Here is a 20,703-nt window from a genome sequence, read left to right as displayed (position 1 = left end):
TGCGGTTATTGATGCTAATATTGCGATGTGCGGTTGCGATTATGATAAGTGGTATCATGAGTCAACTTGATGGGTTTTAAGGAAAATCCACACACCGTTTAGTGATAATGCTAAAATGTGTATTTGTAAAACTAGAAATGTTTTCGTATTGCCGCGTGATGTAGCAACTGCTCAGTGTCAGTAATCCTAAATCCAAAATACCGCCATACAACAGACGTAGAGTTTTTTTTTTTAGCTATCATATCACTGTCAATCTCCTCTGCATCCATCTTCGCTCTGGTATTTCCGCGCTGCGCACACACAAGTGACGACGCACGCCGCACACGTGCATGCCACACATGCACTGCCTTTTTTGTTTGTTTTTCTTTCTTTTTTTAAACAGCAAGAAAAATCATCAAACTGTTATCAGAAAGTTTGTGTTAACAAGTCCACACATTTATTTATTTAATATAATTGCAACATTTTTCTGTCATATAATTGCACAGGCTGACATCGCGATTGCGATTGCGATTGCGATGCGATTAATTGTGCAGCACTATAATAAAGCATCATTCTTACAGATCATTAACTAAAAAAATTTGGTTTAGGGTTTAGTTACTCTTTAAGGCTTAATATATTTTAAACGGATGAGTTACAGAAAATGTACCCCACTCACAGTTGTCATGAAGGGCAAAATTAGCTATCCAGACCAAAAGCACTTTTTGTACCAGGCTGTAAACATATTATTTTTTACTGTAAAGTTGGGCATTTTAACATGGAGGTCTATGGGAATTGACATCCTTTTGGAGACAGCCTCTAGCGGCCAGTTGATGAATTGCAGTTTAAGTCACTTCCGTACTGGCTTCATCGGAGAGATCGGAAGATTGCCCCTTAATAAGAATTAAACACAAACAAAAAATGACCGTCATGATTGAGTATAGACACTAAACTGCCCAAAGCTGCAGAAGCCAAACCTGGGGCTCTGTGTGTGATCATGAATGTTTTGAGCAGGAGGATGTCAATGCTGAGGAAATGTGTGTGTATGTGTGTGTGTTTGTGAATCTGGTAACATGAGCTCAATGTGTAAAGGAAGTGGTGGAGTGATGTGGGATACGAGGGGACATGGAGCCCCCAGAGGCATCTGTAAGTGTGTGTGTGTGTGTGTGTGTGTGTGTGTGTGTGTGTGTGTGTGCGTGTGTGCGTGCGTGTGTGTGATCCTGCTATAATCAGAAGTTAAACACTCTTCACCGCATCTGCTCACGCAGGTCTCACATAAACTATAAATCACTTTAATTATTCATACATTTCTATATTCATATTGTTCACTGGCTTAGCATTGTAACCAAACAGATCTGGGGCACCATTGACTTCCACGGTAGGAAAAAATTGTATTATGGAAGTCAATGGTGACCCACATCTTCTCTGTTATTTTTTCAGAATATCCATTTTTGGCCGAACTATATACAGATCTGTCTGAATGTGTCAGTTTTCACTGAAAATGAAACAGATGCGAGACGTGGCACCATCCCAGCCAATCATAAGAAGTGAAGTTTTGGAATAAGATTTCACAGTGGTCATTTCAGAGAATTGTTTGTAAACACATTTGATATAAATGTATTGCTGAAATACATTACAAAGACTATAAACTAAGTAGTAGTAAATTGTGGAGTTACACCATTCAACATGACAGCTTATCTGTGAGTGGGTGTGGTTTCAGCGCAGACAGTGGACACGCACCCAGCATTTGAGAGCAGAAAATCCATATTATTTTTCCCAGATTTTGATAACTTATTTTATTAACTTGCCATTTTTTTTCATCTTTTAAATTTGGCTGGGTGGCTAATAACAAATTTTTCTGTGGTGTAACAAATTCAGAAAACATATTTAATATCACTTTACACAGACTTTAAAAACTAAAGCCATAAAGGTTGCCCTATGAAACCTGAGCCGTTTTATCATAGAGATTCCAGAAAATACACTGATAATTTGTCCCGGGATAGTCTGATTTTGATTCATTCACACTGCCAGTGTTTTTCAGGAATCTTTCCGTGCATTCACACACATCCCGTAAAGATCCCATAAAGATGTAACGTGTAATTGTGCGAGTCATAAATTATTATAAACATATTATCTGCGATTTCTCTCTCGAGAAACCATGCTCTTGCTATTTTTTTTATTCGATCATAATTCGATTAATCTGGTGAATGATCTCAGCTTCAGAGCGCATTGTAAATGAGAACCCTGTTATTAAAGAGCTGAGCGATTACTATGTCATTATGACGACACGCACGTCATCACTACAACACCATTGTTTCTTTCGCTGTATCTAGGACTGATCCGGGCAACGTTGAACATCTCTTCAGGTTGTGCTCGTGCAGTACCACAAACATCTCTAACTCTACTCAGATCAGCCGAGTGACAGACACGAGAAGTAAAGAGAGAGACGGTGAGGTAATACTGTACCTTGGTCCGGCCGCACCCTCGCCTGAGTCTTGGCTCCCTGCCTCACTTGGAGTGCTCACAGATTTGGCCGTAGGAGACATTGGTGCAGGAACTGAATAGAGAGAAATCTCGTTTCATACAGCAGCACCACATACAATTTGGATATGTAATGTTAATCGCATTGTATTGAAAAACATAATTTGCTAAATGAATACATTAAAATGATCAAATAATTTGTTAAAGCCACTATGCCATGATATTTTAAAATGTGGGTGATTTTGGTGGATGTATGAAGTATATTCACTCAGGTTAATACCTGTAGTATGTATACTTTTAAAGTATTATAGATATTATAATGATACTTCATTCACGTGCAATTGTTTAATATTTACATATAGCCTACTTGCTAGGTCAAGATGTCGTCAAAGTTTTTATTTTATTTTAAATAAGAAAAATAATAGAAAGAAATCTACGCCTTCCAGCTACAGCTGGCTAAACGATGTGATGTATTTGTTTTTTACATTAAACATTTTACCAGCTTCATAATGTTTTAGCATATTTTAACTTCAGAAGGCTTACAATAATAACACAAAGTGCATGTGATCAAAACGTGATCTGGTTCACATCAAATTTACTGTGGAGCACTTATGCCCCCTTGTGTCTGATCAGTGAAGTACAACATTGGTTTATTACAATTGTAAGATTCACTATCAAGGGACTTTGGTCTAATTTTGGGGACAGGTAAAGTACACATTTAAGCCAGACTTTAGTCTTATAGGATAACATCTAGTCTACAATGCATCTTAATAACTTCCAACTACAAAAGATTATTAAGATTAAGGCACCAATAACAGTTCAATAATTTATGTGACATTCTGGTTCTAGTCAATTTTAAAACGTTTGATAACACTATAGACCGGTTAATAGCGGCACAGAAAATAGTGTGTGGCACATAAATACGTAACACAAACTTATGTCTACCCAAAAGTAATAATTTCACAGACTTAGAAAATAAAAGATAGGGATGCACTGAATGTTTGGCAACCACAATTATTCGGCCAAAAATAGCAAAAACTTCAGCCAACAAGTGAAAAAAACGAATAATTTTACCGAACAATGAGGCCTTTGATGACGCGATCAAATAGCAAAGGTGCACACGCTTCATAAATGCAACAGCATTACAAATGTATCATTTAAAATCAAGACATCCTGAACAACATGCAGCGTTTGATAAAGACACGGCAGCGATTATGATCCTGAGTATTCTCCTAAAAAGACAAGCAGGGAGAGCGAGAGACTCTTTATAGATGAGAAGAGGAACGTCGAAGAGCATCAGCAGTATGAAATAAAAACTTCCTAGAACCAGTTAAGTCCTACAATGATAAACACCAGAAATAAAACATTTAATAGCCTTCCAATCAGAGAAGTGACCCGGGGGAAAAAGGCCCTATAATGTCTGCTGGAATATTAAGAAAATTTTAATTGTTAAATGATGTGAAATAAATATAATAAAAAGAAATTTCTGAAAGTGTACCTTATGCAAAGGTGATAAAATTAGCAAAATAATTAAGAAATGAAAAAAAAAAAACATCTGGTTGTTGGGTATTCGAGTGTTTCACTTTATTTGGCTTCGGCCAAGAATTTTTCTTTCATCCCAAATAATAGACATCCCATTTGTTAAGTATCTCAAGCAAAACTACAATAAAATATCCTTATTCTAGCACCTCATGACCTTTTACACTTTTTTGGTACACCTGTCAACCCGACTCCCAGAAATACAGTAAAGGGGGCCAATCATTGGATTGTGTAAATGGTCTTGTTGGTGTGTGGGTGACTTACCAGACGGCACATCCGATGTGATGCCCATACTCTGTAAGAGGGCATCGGCTTCTCTGCGCTTCTTCTCCAGGTCTGAATCATCCTGCAGTGGTACAGCTTCTTTCTTTAGCTCAGCCTGACGAACATAAACCGCAGTTAAACCAACACTTCAGTATACAGATGCATGGAAGCAAAAGAATCCACGACCAGCGAGCTGACATTCATTACAGCCAGATCTTTCCTTATGAACTTTGTGCTACAGGAAAAATAACCAAAGTGCAAAGTGAACAGGTGTTTTTATTATTATTATCCAATTTGGGGTCTGCATGGTGGGCTTGAGTGGGGCATTGTGGGATTAAACACAGTTTTACTATTCAAACCTTTATTGTTGGATGTTTTGGGTGTTTTATTCACCCTGATATTAAGGATGTCAACAGTAGTGTGTGGTGTAATTTCACCTCTTTCTTCTTACGCTCTTCTTCTTTTCTTTTCTTCTCTTCTCTGATTTGAGCCAGACGTTGTTTCTTTCGCTCAAGCTCGGCTTTCAGCTCACTTTTATCCGACATGATGCTGTACACAAACAAAACACAGGTGTCAGGAGGGCAAAATGTCTTTTGGGGGTTATTCGATGTGTTTTGTTTGTTCTCTTTTATAACAGCTGGCTACAGATAACTGTTGATAACTGGAGACAGGTAATGCCTGAGTTTTTATCAACTCTAGCTATTACATCCCAAAAAGCTGGACCCTCAAGTCAACATCATTTAACCAATCAGCACGTCACATAATGTACTTCTCTTGCATTCAGATCAATCTTTTATATTGTAGCATTCTCCATTTTCCAAATGGTTTTGTTAAGTGACCAATGAATGATTTACAGTTTTTTTCGATTGCTAAACGCCAGTGGGCACAACTGGAGTCACATGTGCAAAACTCTAACTACAGTCTGCTTAGCAGCAGTTCATGTGGACCAAACTCTAGTTCGTTTTTCATTGCTTGAACACAGTTTTCAAAACTTTACACACTTATCCCATGACTTTAACCACAACCTGCACAACACTGTGGATTTACAGCACTTTGTTCAAATGCTAACACACTGCTATCAAAACTGTGAACCACACATTCAAAACAGAAAAGATTTCAGCCTTGTGCCTTTCAAACACTGCTGACTGCAATTTCATATAAATATAAATTTCAATTTCATATATGTATTTCATTTATATATAATATTACCTTTCATGTACTTTAAGTTTCTACCTTTTTTCTCATTACTGTAATGCCGTAAATTACTACAGACAACTGAAGCAAACTGCTAATTTTCATTTACCTTAAAAAATTATGGTGTTCTAAAAAAATAATGTGATAAATCAATAAATAAATCATTCTTTAAAGAAAACATTACTTGGTGTGACATCACTGAAATTGTTAAAACTGTAAAGATATAAAGTTAGTATTTTGTGTATTGGTGTTTGATGTTAGTGTTTTTCCTCTCAGTGTGTTGTGAGTGACAGTGTGTGTTATCTCAGTGAGGGTTGTGTTTAGTGTTTGGCTGCACGGAGCTGTTTTGAGCCATGTGTTAAGAGTTGTGCTCAGGTGACTTTTGGTAGTGCAGACTGTAGTTAGAGTTTTGCACATGTAGCTCCAGTTGTGCCCACTGTCGTTTAGCAATCGAAAAAAACTGTAATGTTTACAACAAATACTTCAAAGGCTTTTAAATCTGAGAAACATTCACCGTCACTGTTAAAAAGCTAATACAGACCTGTGATCATCAGAATAAACTAAACTGGACATATATGAAGCGATGTTTTATGCCAGGTATGAAAACAAAACAAAGCGAAAAGTGTCAATCAAGTCTGATCTATTTCCAAGAAAGAAGGCACAAGCATTTAAGCAAAACATTTACCAAAAATATATGTTTAAAATAATATCGCAGTTGATATGGGGGGGGGGAGGTTCCCCCAGGAATTAGCTTAAGCCAGGACTAGGCCTTAGTTTAATTAGGAAATATAACTAGTTTTAACAAACATGCCTTACTAAAAACATTACTTGTGTGGATTTTGGGGCAAAACAAAGGGCACTGATGTGTTTTAAGATATTTAAGTGCCAAAAGTATTAAGATACTTTGTGGTTATGTGGACAAAAGTAGAAAATGTTCATAGTTAATGTGATTACCTAAACCTGTGGAACTTGAGGAGAACTGACTTCATACAACCACTAAAACACATTGGCAGCAGTTGCTTAACTCTTTCCCCGCCAGCATATTCTATGATTTTCACAAAAGTTTAATGCTTTCCAGAAAGTGTTCTTCTTGAACTATACAAACACGCAATATATCAAATGAATAGACCCTCTGCTTTCAAAAAAAAAAAAACATTTGATCCTACTTTAGTTTGTTCTCTTTTATCACCTCTCAAATATGGGTAGGTTTCTTCAAAAATACCACATTTTGAGCAAAAAGCTGAAATAATAGCATTTTTGTAAAATAGGACTCAACATTAAGGACTGCCCGGTGGCCCGGGGGAAGCGTGAGAGGCGTTCGGGCCAGTAAAAAGTATTGTCACTTGCCCAATCAGGCCAGTGCTTCACCCTCAGTCACTTAAATATATTTTCATCAATGTATATTATTTAACATCTTGGAAGCAGACATTTACTTGTCTAAAACACAACGAAAGACACTATGCAATATTTTGCACAATTTGCTGTCAGTTTACAGGTAAAGCAGAAAAGTTGGGAGCCTTTTTTTCATTTGAACATGTCTGTTGTATATGTTATATTTGACTTTTGAATTATTATTTTTAAATATGTGACACTGATATTTTTTATTGGGGCCAGTGAAAAGGGTTTGAGTGTTGTGAGTTTTTCTGTACGATTGTCAGTTTTGTTACATAATGTCAACACTTTTTTGCAGCATACATACCAAACGTGAAGCATCGCATTTATCGCTCTAGATTCCTTGCATGATTTAACTTCATGTCAGGCAAATTTTTCGCTTGAGTTGAAGATTTTCCACTTGCGTAAAGACGCGTTTGAGGCAATAGCGCGTTTTCACGCCACCCAGTTTGCGTCAGTCGCATCGCACTGTGCAAGTTCGCATCTATTCGTGTCTTTGCATTGACTTTGTATGTAATCTACTCATGCAAATCGTTGAATTTGCATTTGGTGTGTACGCCCCATTACCCTACATTGGAGTTTGACAGTAACACATAAAATAATTTTTTTTAGCTATAGAAGACACTTTTTACTGAAAATTTTCTATTTTTATAGCTTGTAATATCTTGTGATCCATAACAATTAGCTCCAAATATTTTTTTTTATTAAAAAGACTTGGAGGGTTTGCACGTGATGTCACCTTCGGTGAACGTTTCTGCGGTAACGCTGACTGAGTGGCAAAAGACAGAGCGGCAGAATGTGTGTACAGTGTGAAATCAGCAAAAACACGGGAAAATGCATCTAAATTGGAAAAAGGTGTTGTGCAATAGACTGTACTAACAGATTTAAAGGTGACATAAAATGATTGAACGGAGTATTTATCCTTGTTCTGTGATGTGACATGTAGACAAAAATGTTTTTGTTTGGGTCTGTAATGCCTTAGAAGCTTCCTAAAAACCTCTCTCAGATAGCTCTATTAGGGTGGGGGATTTTAAACAAGTGGTTTTGCACCTATTTGGCTCCCCCTACTGGCTTAACTTGCAATCTCATTACTGATTGGCTGACTTTGCTGCCACTCAAAAAATATAGCCAATTATTTTAAAGTGGAGGGGCAGTTAGATGCCTGTGATGTCATAAGCATCAGTTTTTCAGATTGGGCCGTTTTCTGGCTGACATTTCTAAAAGAGGAATTTCTATGAGACTGAGATGTTTAGCATGTTTAGCACTTTTTGTATGTTTGTGAATGTGGGTAGACTACCATTATTCAACAAAGACAAGGTAAAAATGGTTTTTCATTCTCTGTCCCCTTTAAGAATAAGGTATGTATAAATGTCGGGAAAAACATATGTCTGGCAACATGCCAACGTCCACTGACCACAGGTGGGTTGACAAGTTGCTAGGGTCACTATCAAGTTCAGCTAAATTAAATTTTTTGCTGATAATTGTCAGTTACACTGACATTTTCACGCAGCAGCTAGAACAGCCAGCCATTTTGCCAAATGTTTTGCCACTCAACATACCCTCTATAGACACTTTCATCGGACGCACATCGTCATTGCATTTACGCGTCTGGAGTCTGGATGGAACTTAACTTCCGGTCTCTTATTGTTCAATGGTCTGGGTAGTGGCTAAACTAAACTCTGGAACAAATACCTTGTGGAAAATAACAAATGATTTGATTTCCTTGAGATGAGGGGAGACGACAATCATGGATCACCTCTATGTGATGGGAGGTTTGGCAGCCGATCTGTAGTTAAGATTGTATAGAACTCGTACAGTCTGACATTGATGGAAACTGATATTATACAGTGTGACATGGACTTAACTACGATATTGATCGCACAGTGTGGCAAGCATCAAGCCTAAATGACTATTTAAAATAGCACAGTGTATACCAGGCTTTACTGTTATACTGAAATTGTTCAGTGTAGTTCACTAACCATTTTCGTTATCTTACCGTAAATGTACCTACGTAACACCACATTACATAGGCTAAATGCAGTCAATTAAATGTTGCAGTGGGAGTTTAACTGAGTTTCCAGCATGTTGTGTGATGCTTTCTTCGGTGTGTTACATCTCAGTCTGGCCGTCGCTTATGAGTTCAAACACGCGCTTGTAAACTTATTGGTTGCAATCTGAAACATCACCGCTAGAGGCCGCTGTAAACTACATACAGCGCCTTTAATCTGTGTTTTGATCATTTAAGACGGTCAAGCTGAAGGTCAACTGACCCACCAGCTTGACCAGCTCTGGCAGGCTGAGAGGACAGGCTTAAACCAGCTACTGCCACCTTACATTAGCTACCAGCTGGTGATGGTTTTAGCTGCTTTTTTATAAATGAAGCACTTTCTATTAAAATTCACTTTTGAAACATTTAATTCAATGGTGTGTCAAGGGGATTTTAGGTGGATGTATAAAGTTAGTTTTCCTTAAACTTCACACAGGTGTAGTTTATCACATTACCATGTAACATTTTACACAAGCAGAAAGTGTCCAAATACCTTTTATCTTCGTTCATCTTATTTGTTATAATCCTAACATTTGTGAAATAGTTTCCTTGAAACATCCACTATTCAGAACAAATGATATATTTTGTTATCTGATGGCAATGTAGTAGGTTTTTAAAGCTTTAGGAAACTACTGTAGGCTACTATAGAAACGCCCATTTTTAATCAGATTGAAAGGCACGAATAAGGACCAATACCAATCCAAGTATTTCATCTCAAGTACAAATCATGGGATCATCAGATAGCGTTATCTGTTTAACTTAAGTACTAATGATCACACTTATATTGGTAAGGTTACATTCAACATTTACATTCAAATGCCAAAAAGATAACAATACTGACAGCATGTGTCAGATTAACTTCTGCCGTCTCACAGTGAAAACAAGCCGAACTCGACAGCAGTTATATTACTAACACGGCAAAGGAAACACACTCAGTGATAAACAGTCGTCCTCGTCATGCAGCAACGATGTGTTTTACTTAACATAAAGTATTTGAACAGACCTGATGATGTGTAATTGTCTGCTGAATCCGCTGCTTTGTTACCACTATTTAACTTCCGGGTGCGCAGACGCATAGGCGTGCCCTACGGGTGCCGGACAGGATTCAAATAACACATCCTTCAAAAACTGGTAATGTATTTTACCTGATAATGAGCGAATTTATAATGATAAGGAATTTAATACAAGCTCAACATGGCAACAAAAGAACGACAGAAAGTCAAACTTCGTATTTGAAAGGAATACTGCATTGCTTGCACTTTTCGTTAGAACTGCGGTGTCAGTACTCGATCCAAGCAGCTTCTTTAACTGCAGCCTCCAATTCAGTATGTGGCGCTGTCACTTTAAAAGCAGGGTTGGACCAAAGAGCGTAGAGGCTTGTTCGACTTCATGCGGCGCTGCAAGAACCGACAACCGGATGACGTCAAAGTACCGCGAGAACGATTCGAGAAATCATACGAAGTGTAATTTCGTCTCGCTCTCGCGGCACTTTGACGTCATCCAATGACAGTTCTAGCGGCGCCGCATGAAGTCGGACAAGTCTAAATTATCTGATACTTTTCTGTACACAGTCACTAGGTGGCGCTTTCAGTAACGCGACCGCCATTTTGCGGTGAAAATGCCAACTGCTAAACAGAACAGATACACAGTCCACTGGAAAAATGATCATTGTGACAATAAAATCTTGCCTTTCAATTTATTATAACTTAACTTATTTTTGTAAATGCTGTATTGTATACTAGGCTATTACTAATTTATAAATACTCCAGGTCTAGATATACGTTTTAATCATATTGAACACACTACAAACATGATGATCTTATAGAACGTGATGCAAAAAGGCTGTTTTTTACATTAATGGAGTTTTTATGTTTACAATCTTGCTTTAACGGACATTTTGTATTAAAGTAACTCTGGAGAAATACCAAAATCACTCATATACAGTCACCATGTTCAGACATTACATCCCTATAAGGCAGGGGTGGGGAACCCTGGTCCTGGAGGGCCACTGTCCTGCAGAGTTTAGTTCCAACCGTAATTAAACACACCTGAAAAATCAAATTAAAGTCTTCAGGATTACTTGAAAATGAAATTCAGGTGTGTTTGATTAGGGTTGGAACTAAAATCTGCAGGACAGTGGCCCTCCAGGACCCAGGGTTCCCCACTCTTGCTATAGGGCATCAATGTATGTTTGCTGCCTTTTGTAATAGTTTTGTAGCAGTCCCTCAGTTATCAGGGAATCTCAACATCATTTAGTTGACACAAAATCTATACTATTGTGATTTAATTGTGTTTGTTTACCCAAAAGCTAGACACATCACACATTTCTCTAATCAGACTTTTGAAAATTTTGCTTAATTGTTACTAAAATATATTAGCCGCCAACTGCCATATACTCACTGAAGTAGCCAAAATCATTTCATTTTGTTCAGTAATGCTGATTATTGGACATCTATTTGTAATTATATAAATCTGTTCAATCATACAATATAGAGCATATGCGCCATATTTAAATTAATATTGCTGATAAATCATGCTGCTAATTAATCCATTAAAAATACAAAAATAAACCACTACAGACATTAAACTTAAAGAATCAGCATTTCACACATTTTATGGATGACAAATAGCAGTATGTAAGCAGTATGTAAAAAAAGGTATTATCTGCATTCGGAGTAATTTTGAATAGTTTTAGCATTCTAGTCAACTTTGTTTGTTGAATAGTCTTGTCTTGGAAAAAAACATCTCATAATTTAAATATGTTACAGAATAAGCATATGTGAATTTGGAAAAAAGTCAGATACCACCTTATCTTTCTAAGCCAGCGATGTAGAAAAGTTTACAACTGTCCACAATCTTTGATGGTTATCTTTTTTGAGGGTTTTCCTTCTTTAGTTCCCAGTTTTCCTATCCTTTTTAAAACATTCATGCCATCTTTGACAAAGCCAAAGGCGACATGCTTAAAGTCTAAGTGCTCTGCTTTTTTAAGAGTAATAAAGAACTGAGAGCTGTTGGTATCTCTTCCGCGGTTGGCCATGGACAGCAGCCCTGGTCCTGTGTGCCTCACGTCAAAGTTTTCATCTTCAAACGTATTTCTATAGATTGATTTTCCGCCTGTTCCATCGTGATTGGTGATATCACCCCCCTAAAAAAGCAACAGATGTAGTTAACACACTTCTCATCAATATGTATAATCATTTAAAGTTACAGTATTACCTGACACATGAAGTCTGGTACGATCCTGTGAAAAACTGAGTTGCGGTAACCAAACCCCTTCTCCCCAGTACACAGAGCTCTGAAGTTTTCAGACGTTTTAGGAACAATATGAGCGAAAAGCTCCATTGTGATCCGTCCGATTGGGTCGTCGTCTACAGCGATGCTGAAGAAGACCACTGGGTTGGTCTCTCTTGAAAGTCCCACGGCTATGGACATTTGAGAGGTGTCCACCTGCGACACGCAGTCTGTAAATGTTCGCCTGAAAGACTCAGCCAATTCTGGAGTATTGAACTTGGCTGCAAACTGTTCTACTTTAGCATCTCGCTCTGTTTGTGAGGATTAAAAATGCATGACATTACTTGGCAAACAAGACCAACGAACAGAATAAACATTTTCTTATGTGGTTTACTGTATACCTGCATAGTCAGTAGCCTTCCACACCAGTGCATTAGCAGAAGTGTTCATGGGCTTCAGCTCAATGCTCTTGGTAATGATGTGGTTGGCACACACTGTGAGGTCCTGATCCCTTCTCATAAGTACACGGTAGCACTTATTTGTTGGGTTGAAGAGGATCATGAGGTTTCCCCTTCCACGCTTCTTCCACTGACTAAGATCAGGATCAAAGCAATAAAGTGTGGTACTCTTTACGAACAAGATCTCCTCATCCTTAGTGTCAACCCTGAATGCCCAAATTAATTAAATAGATTAAGTACTGTAAACGTAATTTTCCAAAAAAAGAAATTGGATTATTTATAGTTCCTTGACTTCTTCTTCCTTTTGAGTTATTCAAAGATTATTTCTGATTAACATACCAACTTGGAGATTAAGCCAGCACCATGTAAATGTATAATTTTACTGTACTTATTTCAACATCAGTGCATGCCTCTGATGAGTTACCACAAAGGTTTTAAGGTAAAAGTTAATTGTGCTCCTTGTCCAGTTTACTTAATTGAATAAAGTTAATTCAACACAATTTTATCATCTCAATCCATTCGAGTTGGGATTACATGAGTGATTCTTGTTGTGTTAAAGTAACATTGCTGAAACTGGCCAGTGGTTTTGTAGTTCCTTGCATACTTTGCAAGCGACTGCATTAGGACAGTACATTTAGAAACGAAAGTGTTATTTATGTGTTTTCAGAAAATAGACTTACTCAGGTTTACAGTGCTCCACACCAGTCTTCACCTCCATCTAAAGGAGCCAAAACCAGTCATCACATTAACAAAACAGCACAAACATTGTTCAGCTTTAGTTGAATGCCTACAACAACAACAAAAAAGATGCATACTGAATACATAACAACTGTACCTTTGGCAAGAAAACATTTGGCTCAATGGACACTTCTTCGTTAGTGCTCTTCTTCTCCTCTTCTTTATTTAGTGTTCTCTCTTTTTGGCTTTCTAATGGTGTAGTTCTAACCATCCAAGAACAATCATAATCTGCAAAAAAAAAATACATTTTGACAAATGTATTACCTTAAGGTCTATAGTAGGAAACCTTGTACCCATTATTTAGGGGTCATCATGGAATAAATCTAACAGCTCCAGATCAAATGATTAGAATCTCAATCCCCTTTCTGTATGAAAGACATGAACCAGCATGCACAGACCCACAAATCAACTCTGCATGGCCTATGGTTTCTCCGGTCACTTGGAAGTTAAGGCTGCATTTTCAGTTTAAAACGCATTACTTTTGCTTTGATTACACCAGTCATCCAGACTACTCTGGAGTTTTCGACGTTTGTAAATGGTTTACACTGTAAAAAAAATGTTTGCACTTACATTTTTTAAGTTTTATCAACTAGGATTTACAAGTCATTTCAACTATCTTGAAAGTGATGAATTGTTTTAACCTATTAAATCAAGTTGAATTTGCTTTAGTTATGTCACCTTAATTTTATAAGTCACAGCAACTAGTCAATACAATTAAAATAGGGTGACCAAACATGGCATTCTACCCGGGCGCATCCCGTCCAGGATTTCGGTGCGTCTTCCGGAAGACGTATTTGTTGACCGCATACGCCATTCAGTTAAAAACATAAGATATACAATCGTAGTTTCATTCTTACCTTAAAATGTAACGGTTGCTTTTCTGTAATAATAATAATAATCCTCTGTGATGAATGCGGTCGACAAATACGACTTCAGGAAGATGAACACAAAATCCTGGACGGGATGCGTCCGGGAAGAATGGCACGTATGGTCACCCTAATTAAAATCTAACTTGTAAATCCAAGTTGACTAAACTTACATATTTAAAGGTGTTGTAGAATGTAAAACTGTATTTACCTAGGCATATAGATGAATAATAAGAGCTCTGTACACGTTAATGACATATCGTTATCTATAAACACGATTGTTTTCTCCTTCTTATGTAAACCTCGTGCATGCAAAGGCAGCTGGAAAACAGACCAATCTCAACAAAACATTGACTGTGACGTTACAGTCGAGATGTACACCCCAACATTAAATTAAATATTGTTAATTTATTCATATTACAGGCTAAATTCTATATACATAAACAAAAGTATTTAAATGCATCCCCAATTTTCAAGGTGTTTTTAGCAGAATTTGAATGTTTTATTTCTTCTTTAAAATTGTTAAAAAACAAAAAGTCATTAACATGTTTAAAGCACTATGACATTATTTTCAAATGCCTGATGTCCAATTAACACTATATTTTGTTTTGTATAAAACTGTATAATGTTATGCTCTGTTTTATATTCTTCTATCAATAAAAAAAAAAAAAAAAAAACATTAAATTAAATACAATGTTGTTACAATGCTAAAAACAAAGTTGTGACTGCTGAGTTAACGCTATATGCTAGTTAATGCTATGCTAGCATTTAGGCTGAAGTTCAAATATTGAAGTTACAGTTATATTTTGTAGGTCCATACTGAAAAACACAAACTTACAACTCAGAAACGTCCATTAACAATCTCAAAAACCATTGATTATTCCTCAAATTTTGTATCTTCATCTGATACAGACTCAAACATAAGATCTGTTTACACACACACAGAGCTACTGAACTGACCTGCTCTGAGAAACAACCAATCAGAGCAGAGCTCAACATTATTATTCATGACCCTTTCAAATAAGGTAATAATAGACCATTTCATTCTAAAGGCAAATCCTAGGGTTGTAAATGGACATTTAAAACCATCTCTAGATAATACCTTTCTATGTAGATATCAGGGAACCATTTAAGAGATTATTTCAATGCATTCTTTGGCACTTTTAAGTGCAAAAAGATATTTTATAGTGTATGCAAATGTTGCAGACCCTGTGTTAGTTATAAAACTCTAGGGTTGCACTGCAGTGTAGATGAACGTAACCAGACACAATCTCCCAAAATGAGCGCATCACCACTTATGAGAATATACAACGTGACCCCCGTCTTTAACGTGGCAGTGCGTCTTTTTCAAAGTGAAAGGGATTTTGTTGCGTTAAACAGAGGTTTGCAATGGAGGCTTTGCCCAAAATAATGCACAACTATTGCCACAGACTATAAATGCTATACTAACTTTTAGTGTGGATGATATCTTTTCTGAAATGCCAGTATAGATGAGGATGGTTTTCATTTTGAAATGCCGTTTTAAAATGGCAATGCTCTAGTTTAAACAGCACCTAAGATAGCAGCACGTCATTGGTGACCATATTTAATCATCATAAACTGTTTCACAGTGTGGGTACATTGCCTACAAGGGAAAGAATGTGACATCTTTAATAAAACTCTAATTAAATCAAATACAACACCAAACTTGCATTCACTCTCATTTATTCTTCTACATTTTATTAAATGGTGTTTTGCATAAATATGTGTGTGATAGCCTGCTACGTTACCTCTGTTAGATATGTTTTCTATTGCCTCTTCACAGAAATACTGCATTGTTTCGTTCAACTGAGAGACAGTTTCTCCCACATCTTCAAAAGAGGGAAAATGACAGCAATATTTGCTGAGGACTTCATCTGTAATTTCATGAGGTACAAAGACAGACTGGAAACTCTACAGGAAGAAATAAACAGAAAATGGCACATTAGCTTCAACTGATATTCAGTTAGTTGTCAGTGATTAACTGAACTTGCACTTTTTTGTTGTTCTTGTATTATTTTCTTGGTCTTGTATTTGATCTATAATAATCCACAGGCTTCTCCAAATGCTCTTTCAACATGCTTTTTGTTCACCAATGGAGTCTTGTGTGGTTAGCATGCATGGATGCCATGGTGGTTCAGTGCATTGCTTATAATTTTCTTTGAAACAACAGTACCTGCTGATGCAATGTCTTCCTGAAGTTCTGCCCGAGTGGTTCTTGGCTCTTGAAGAACTCTCCTGATTATTCTTTGGACTCCTCAGACAGGAATCTTACATGGAGCACCGGATCGTGGCCGGTTTATTGTGAAGTGATGTTCTTACCATTTCCGGATAATGGCCCCCACAGTGCTCACAGGAACATTCAGCATTCTGGAAATGTGCCTATAACCATTCCCATCAAAATGCTTTTCAATGATAAGATTACGAAGATCTTGAGAGAGTCTTTACTGTGTACCTCTTCTTCTTCTTCGTCGTTGTCTTCGTCGTCGTCTTCTTCATCGTCGTTTTCGTCGTCGTCTTCTTCTTCGTCGTCTTCGTCGTCGTTGCTTCGTCGTCGTCTTCGTCGTCTTTTTCGTTGTATTCGTCGTCTTTGTCTTCTTCTTCGTCTTCTTCTTTGTCTTCGTCTTCTTCTTCGTCTTCGTCTTCTTTTTCTTCGATTTGCGGCAGTTTAGACACTACAATGGTGTATTACTGCCTTCCACAGTTCATACTGTGTGCTTTTACAGGCCATCAATTAGGACTAAAGCAGCTGATATCAATAAGTACTAATAGGGGGCAGGGTTTCTCTCTCAATACTGACAGATTTCAAATCTGTGTCAAATACTTATTTTCCCCGCTGTATAACTGTAGTTAAATGAAAGCGTATATTTAGCAAATTAAAGATGTCACTGTTTTAGTATTACCAATGACGTTTTAATGATGTGAATTAATATATTGCTACAATAATGTGCATGATGCGATTTACTTTTGTTAAATTTGAAATACTGTTGGATAGTTTAATCTGCATCAACGCATCATATTTTGTAAAATAAATGAAAACATATCTGGTTCCATATTTATTTATAAAAGTCTAAAACATCTTTGCTGAGGATGAGAACAGCAAGTGATGCAACTCTCTCTGTAGGCTAACATTAGACTGTCTCATTTTAAAGAGTCTCACCTTCAAAGTCTGCATCTTTAGAACGATCTAGCCCCTGAATTGGGATGCACCCTTTAAACTAAAATATGCAGGACAAATCACTTCAGGAACAGAGTTTGACATGACCTAGCACCTTGATCAGTGGTCACCAAGCCTGTTCCTTGAGATCTACCCTCCTGGATACTTTAAATCCAACCCTGCTACCCTCCTGCATACTTTAAATCAAACCCTGCTTCAGCACAACTGCCTCTAATTTTTAGGTAGCCATTAAAAGCTTAATTAGCAGATTCAGGTGTGTTTGATTGGGGTTGGAGGGTGAATTTAGCAGGAAAGTAGATCTCCAGGAATAGGGTTGGGGACCACTGAACTAGAGATCAATTTCCAGAAACAACTTAAATAAAATTTCTTAAAAATTGATATCTCACATGTAAGCTAATGGTGTAAATGAGGAATTGTGTGGTAAATGGGGGCAAAAGTGCATCATATCTATCATAGCTGTTTTCATTCTCCTACCCTCAAACCTTTCTCTACACCCATCATCTCACAAGATTAAAGCTGCATTCAGACTAGCAGCGACTAGCCCTGCGTCCCAGTTCATTTTTTGTGACCTTCCCTCCCTAACTTCCCTCAGTCTCGTTCACTCCGATACATCATTGCTCACATTCTAAGAGTGCCCACTACTGCTGGAACACTTGAAGTGGGTTTAAATGGATCGCCCTAAGCCCTTGATCACATGGAAATTGGAGACCGCCCCCTCCATCATTTGAAGTGACGTCACATTTGTGTTGCATTGTGGTACATGGAGCTGCCTGAAGTGTACATATGGAGTAGACTCGCTCCCTCTATCAAAATCGAGGGAGCGAGATTCTGTCCAAATAAACTTCCCTCATCCACTTGACGAAAAGGAACGCACTTCAAAATGGCGAAAGGGATTCCCAGAGGGGAAGTGTTAAGGGAAGTTTGTGAGTGCGTGTCTAAAACTGGAGTGGAACGCAGCCAATCAGAGTGATGCGATCTCATTCATTTCCATAGAAGCTTGGTGACTTTCGGAGACACGTGCGACAGTGACTGTTGCCAACTGGATGGGGTGTGTCCAGTCATCCGACAATGAATTATATTTGAGCACGGTGTTGGAAAATACTTAAATGTGTCCTTACATAACAATAATATATTTTGTGCACAAATCATTTGGAAACAACATGCGAGTGAGTAAATTATGACATAATTTTCTTCAGAGCTCTGTTACCTGGATGAAATAAATATGATCATCTGTGTGTGAAAGCTGCTTAAGCTTGGCATCACTTCTCCTCAGATCATCAATCTCCTGCTCCAGATACTCCCAGAGTCCTTCAGCCTGAGTCACTGCACTCTTTTCCTGATCTCTGATCAGCTGTATCACCTCAGAGCGTGTTCTCTCAATGGAGCTGATCAGTTCAGTGCAGATCCTGTCACACTCCTCCACGGCTGTCTGTGCAGAGCGCTGTTGGGACAAACATCACAATCACATCACAAAAAGTTCTTCATCACCGGAGAAGAACTCCACTCTTCTCAAAACTTACCTTATGAGACGACACATCCGCTTTCAGCATCTGAACATATTTTTCTCTCTCTTGTATTTTTTGCTTGCACTTTTTCTGTGTTTGTTGCAATAACATCTGTACGAAAATCATATGAATCTGTTAACTTATTTACTATAAGCCAAGCCCATTTATTAGTATACAGACAGTTCATACCTGTTTTTCTGTTCTCTCGGATACCGCTGCCACAGTATCATGATTTTTATGATTATCCATTGTACACAAATAACATATGCATTGCTGATCAGTACGACAGTAGATTTCCAGCTGTTTATTATGTTTGGGGCAGATCATCTCCCAAAATTTGTCTGTGTGATCTGTCAGATTGTGTCTCTTTCCTTTAAAGAGACTCTCATGTTGTTCAAGATGATTGTGACAGAAGGAGTTCAGACACACCAAACATGACTTGACAGCTTTGTATTTTCTGCCAGTGCAGACGTCACACTCCACATCTCCAGCTTCAGCATAACACGGAGCAGGAACATCAGCTTGTAGTTTCGCCTTTAGTTTCTCCACCACTGTACTCAGCATGGTGTTTTTATTCAGAGCAGGTCTTGGGTTGAAGGTCTGCCTGCACTCAGGGCAGCTGTAGACTTCCTGATCATCTTGATTCCAGAACTCTGTAATGCAGCTCATACAATAATTGTGTCCACAGGGAATGGTCACTGGATCCTTCAGTAGATCCAGACACACGGGACAGCTAAAGTTCTCTGCCGCCATTTTACTGCATGTACACACAGATTGGGAGACAAATACCTGTATAACCTGTATTACTTTCAGTTTCTGTTATCAGCTACAATAATATCCTGGTTCTGTGACGCAGCTGTTGGGACTCATGACTGATGAATAATAATGTCCACCAGGTGTCAGTCTAAATCTTACCATCCTACATAGGGTTTGTTCTAAGCTAGACAAAGCACCAGCAGCGCTATGCTGTTCACCAAAGTAGCCTAGCTGTGTCTGAAATCTCCTATGTAATGCACGTTATTGGTTGTCACCAATTTTATAGTGGTGTCCTATAAAAGCTGAGTGATCAACTTAATTTCTTACATTCATTTACTCTTTATTAACCCACGCTGTACTCTGATTTTACAAAAAATAGGAAACACCACAACAATGTTCTTTATATCAGTGTTTTGATAAATAAAAAAAAATCATAGGGCACACCACTTTCAAAAGCATTAACAGATCTGCATTGCAGTGCTTGAATGACTTGTTAAACTGGAATATTATACCGTATTAAACGTAGTATTCACATACTACGTTTAATACACCAAACAAGTGGTCACGGCACTAGTGTGCCACGGCACAGGGGTTGGGAAACACTGCTTTATATTATAGCTATTTCTCAAAGCTGAAAATGCTGAAAACAGCTGCTTTTCTTGGTGGGATAGCATCAAAGCTCATCTGAATCCAATGTTTGCTTTAACTTCTGTCTCCTGAGATACTTTCATCTGATGGATTTTTAAGGGAAGCATAGATGTATCTTTCACTGCTTTTAATATCCCACAATCCTGTGTGCGCGTGTCAACGCATTCATGAGAAAAGGTGATTGGTCGAACATAATTCATTTAAAAAATAAAAATAATAAAAAGGCATTTATTTTTAACAACTTTTGGTTGCATTTCTATATATCTATTTTAAATATTTTTTTACACTTAAAGGGACAGTTCCCCAAAAATTAAAATTTTTTTCTTCCTCGTGTTGTTCTAAACCTGTATTAGTTTTTAATTTTGATGAACACAAAAGAAGATATTTTAATAAAAGATGATAAGCACACAGC

The 20,703-nt window shown here is 37.6% G+C and overlaps 2 protein-coding genes across 5 annotated transcripts in view; both read right to left on the bottom strand.

Annotated features, from left to right (window-relative positions):
* Positions 1–10,054, bottom strand: part of dync1i2a (dynein, cytoplasmic 1, intermediate chain 2a) — a 32,261-nt gene extending 22,207 nt beyond the window's left edge. For both annotated transcript variants that reach the window (XM_065293233.1, XM_065293234.1), the window contains exons 1-4: positions 9,897–10,054; positions 4,698–4,809; positions 4,261–4,375; positions 2,443–2,533 (exon numbers count right to left, since the gene is read on the bottom strand). In XM_065293233.1, the coding sequence (XP_065149305.1) occupies positions 2,443–2,533; positions 4,261–4,375; positions 4,698–4,805 (314 nt within the window). In that variant the 5' untranslated portion in view covers positions 4,806–4,809; positions 9,897–10,054. The remainder of the gene's footprint in view (positions 1–2,442; positions 2,534–4,260; positions 4,376–4,697; positions 4,810–9,896) is intronic.
* Positions 10,055–11,053: 999 nt separating this feature from the next.
* Positions 11,054–19,739, bottom strand: LOC135782744 (peptidyl-prolyl cis-trans isomerase A-like). 3 transcript variants are annotated; one of them, XM_065293231.2, is made up of 9 exons: positions 19,077–19,739; positions 18,903–18,998; positions 18,590–18,823; positions 15,956–16,118; positions 13,418–13,548; positions 13,263–13,300; positions 12,526–12,716; positions 12,110–12,435; positions 11,054–12,038 (listed from the first exon to the last, which is right to left on the bottom strand). In XM_065293231.2, the coding sequence occupies exons 1-9, from the start codon at positions 19,638–19,640 to the stop codon at positions 11,733–11,735; spliced, it is 2,049 nt and encodes a 682-aa protein (XP_065149303.1). In that variant the 5' UTR covers positions 19,641–19,739; the 3' UTR covers positions 11,054–11,732. The 3 variants fall into 3 exon arrangements, with proteins under 3 accessions (XP_065149303.1, XP_065149302.1, XP_065149304.1); XM_065293230.2 differs by having other exon boundaries at positions 12,526–12,788; positions 19,077–19,736; XM_065293232.2 differs by lacking the exons at positions 15,956–16,118; positions 18,590–18,823; positions 18,903–18,998; positions 19,077–19,739 and having other exon boundaries at positions 12,526–12,712; positions 13,418–13,519.
* Positions 19,740–20,703: the final 964 nt, after the last annotated feature.

Source organism: Paramisgurnus dabryanus, chromosome 15 (assembly GCF_030506205.2).
Source record: "Paramisgurnus dabryanus chromosome 15, PD_genome_1.1, whole genome shotgun sequence".
NCBI lineage: Eukaryota > Metazoa > Chordata > Actinopteri > Cypriniformes > Cobitidae > Paramisgurnus > Paramisgurnus dabryanus.
This window is presented reverse-complemented; position numbering and strand designations above follow the sequence as displayed.

Excerpts from the sequence above, each read along its gene's own strand:
- LOC135782744 (XM_065293230.2), bottom strand. The coding sequence starts at position 19,640 with ATGGCGGCAGAGAACTTTAGCTGTCCCGTGTGTCTGGATCTACTGAAG. Across the intron at positions 18,824-18,902 it reads CGGATGTGTCGTCTCATAAG|CGCTCTGCACAGACAGCCGT; the intron begins GTAAGTTTTGAG and ends TTGTCCCAACAG. Across the intron at positions 13,549-15,955 it reads AGAAAACATATCTAACAGAG|ATTATGATTGTTCTTGGATG; the intron begins GTAACGTAGCAG and ends TTTTTTTTGCAG.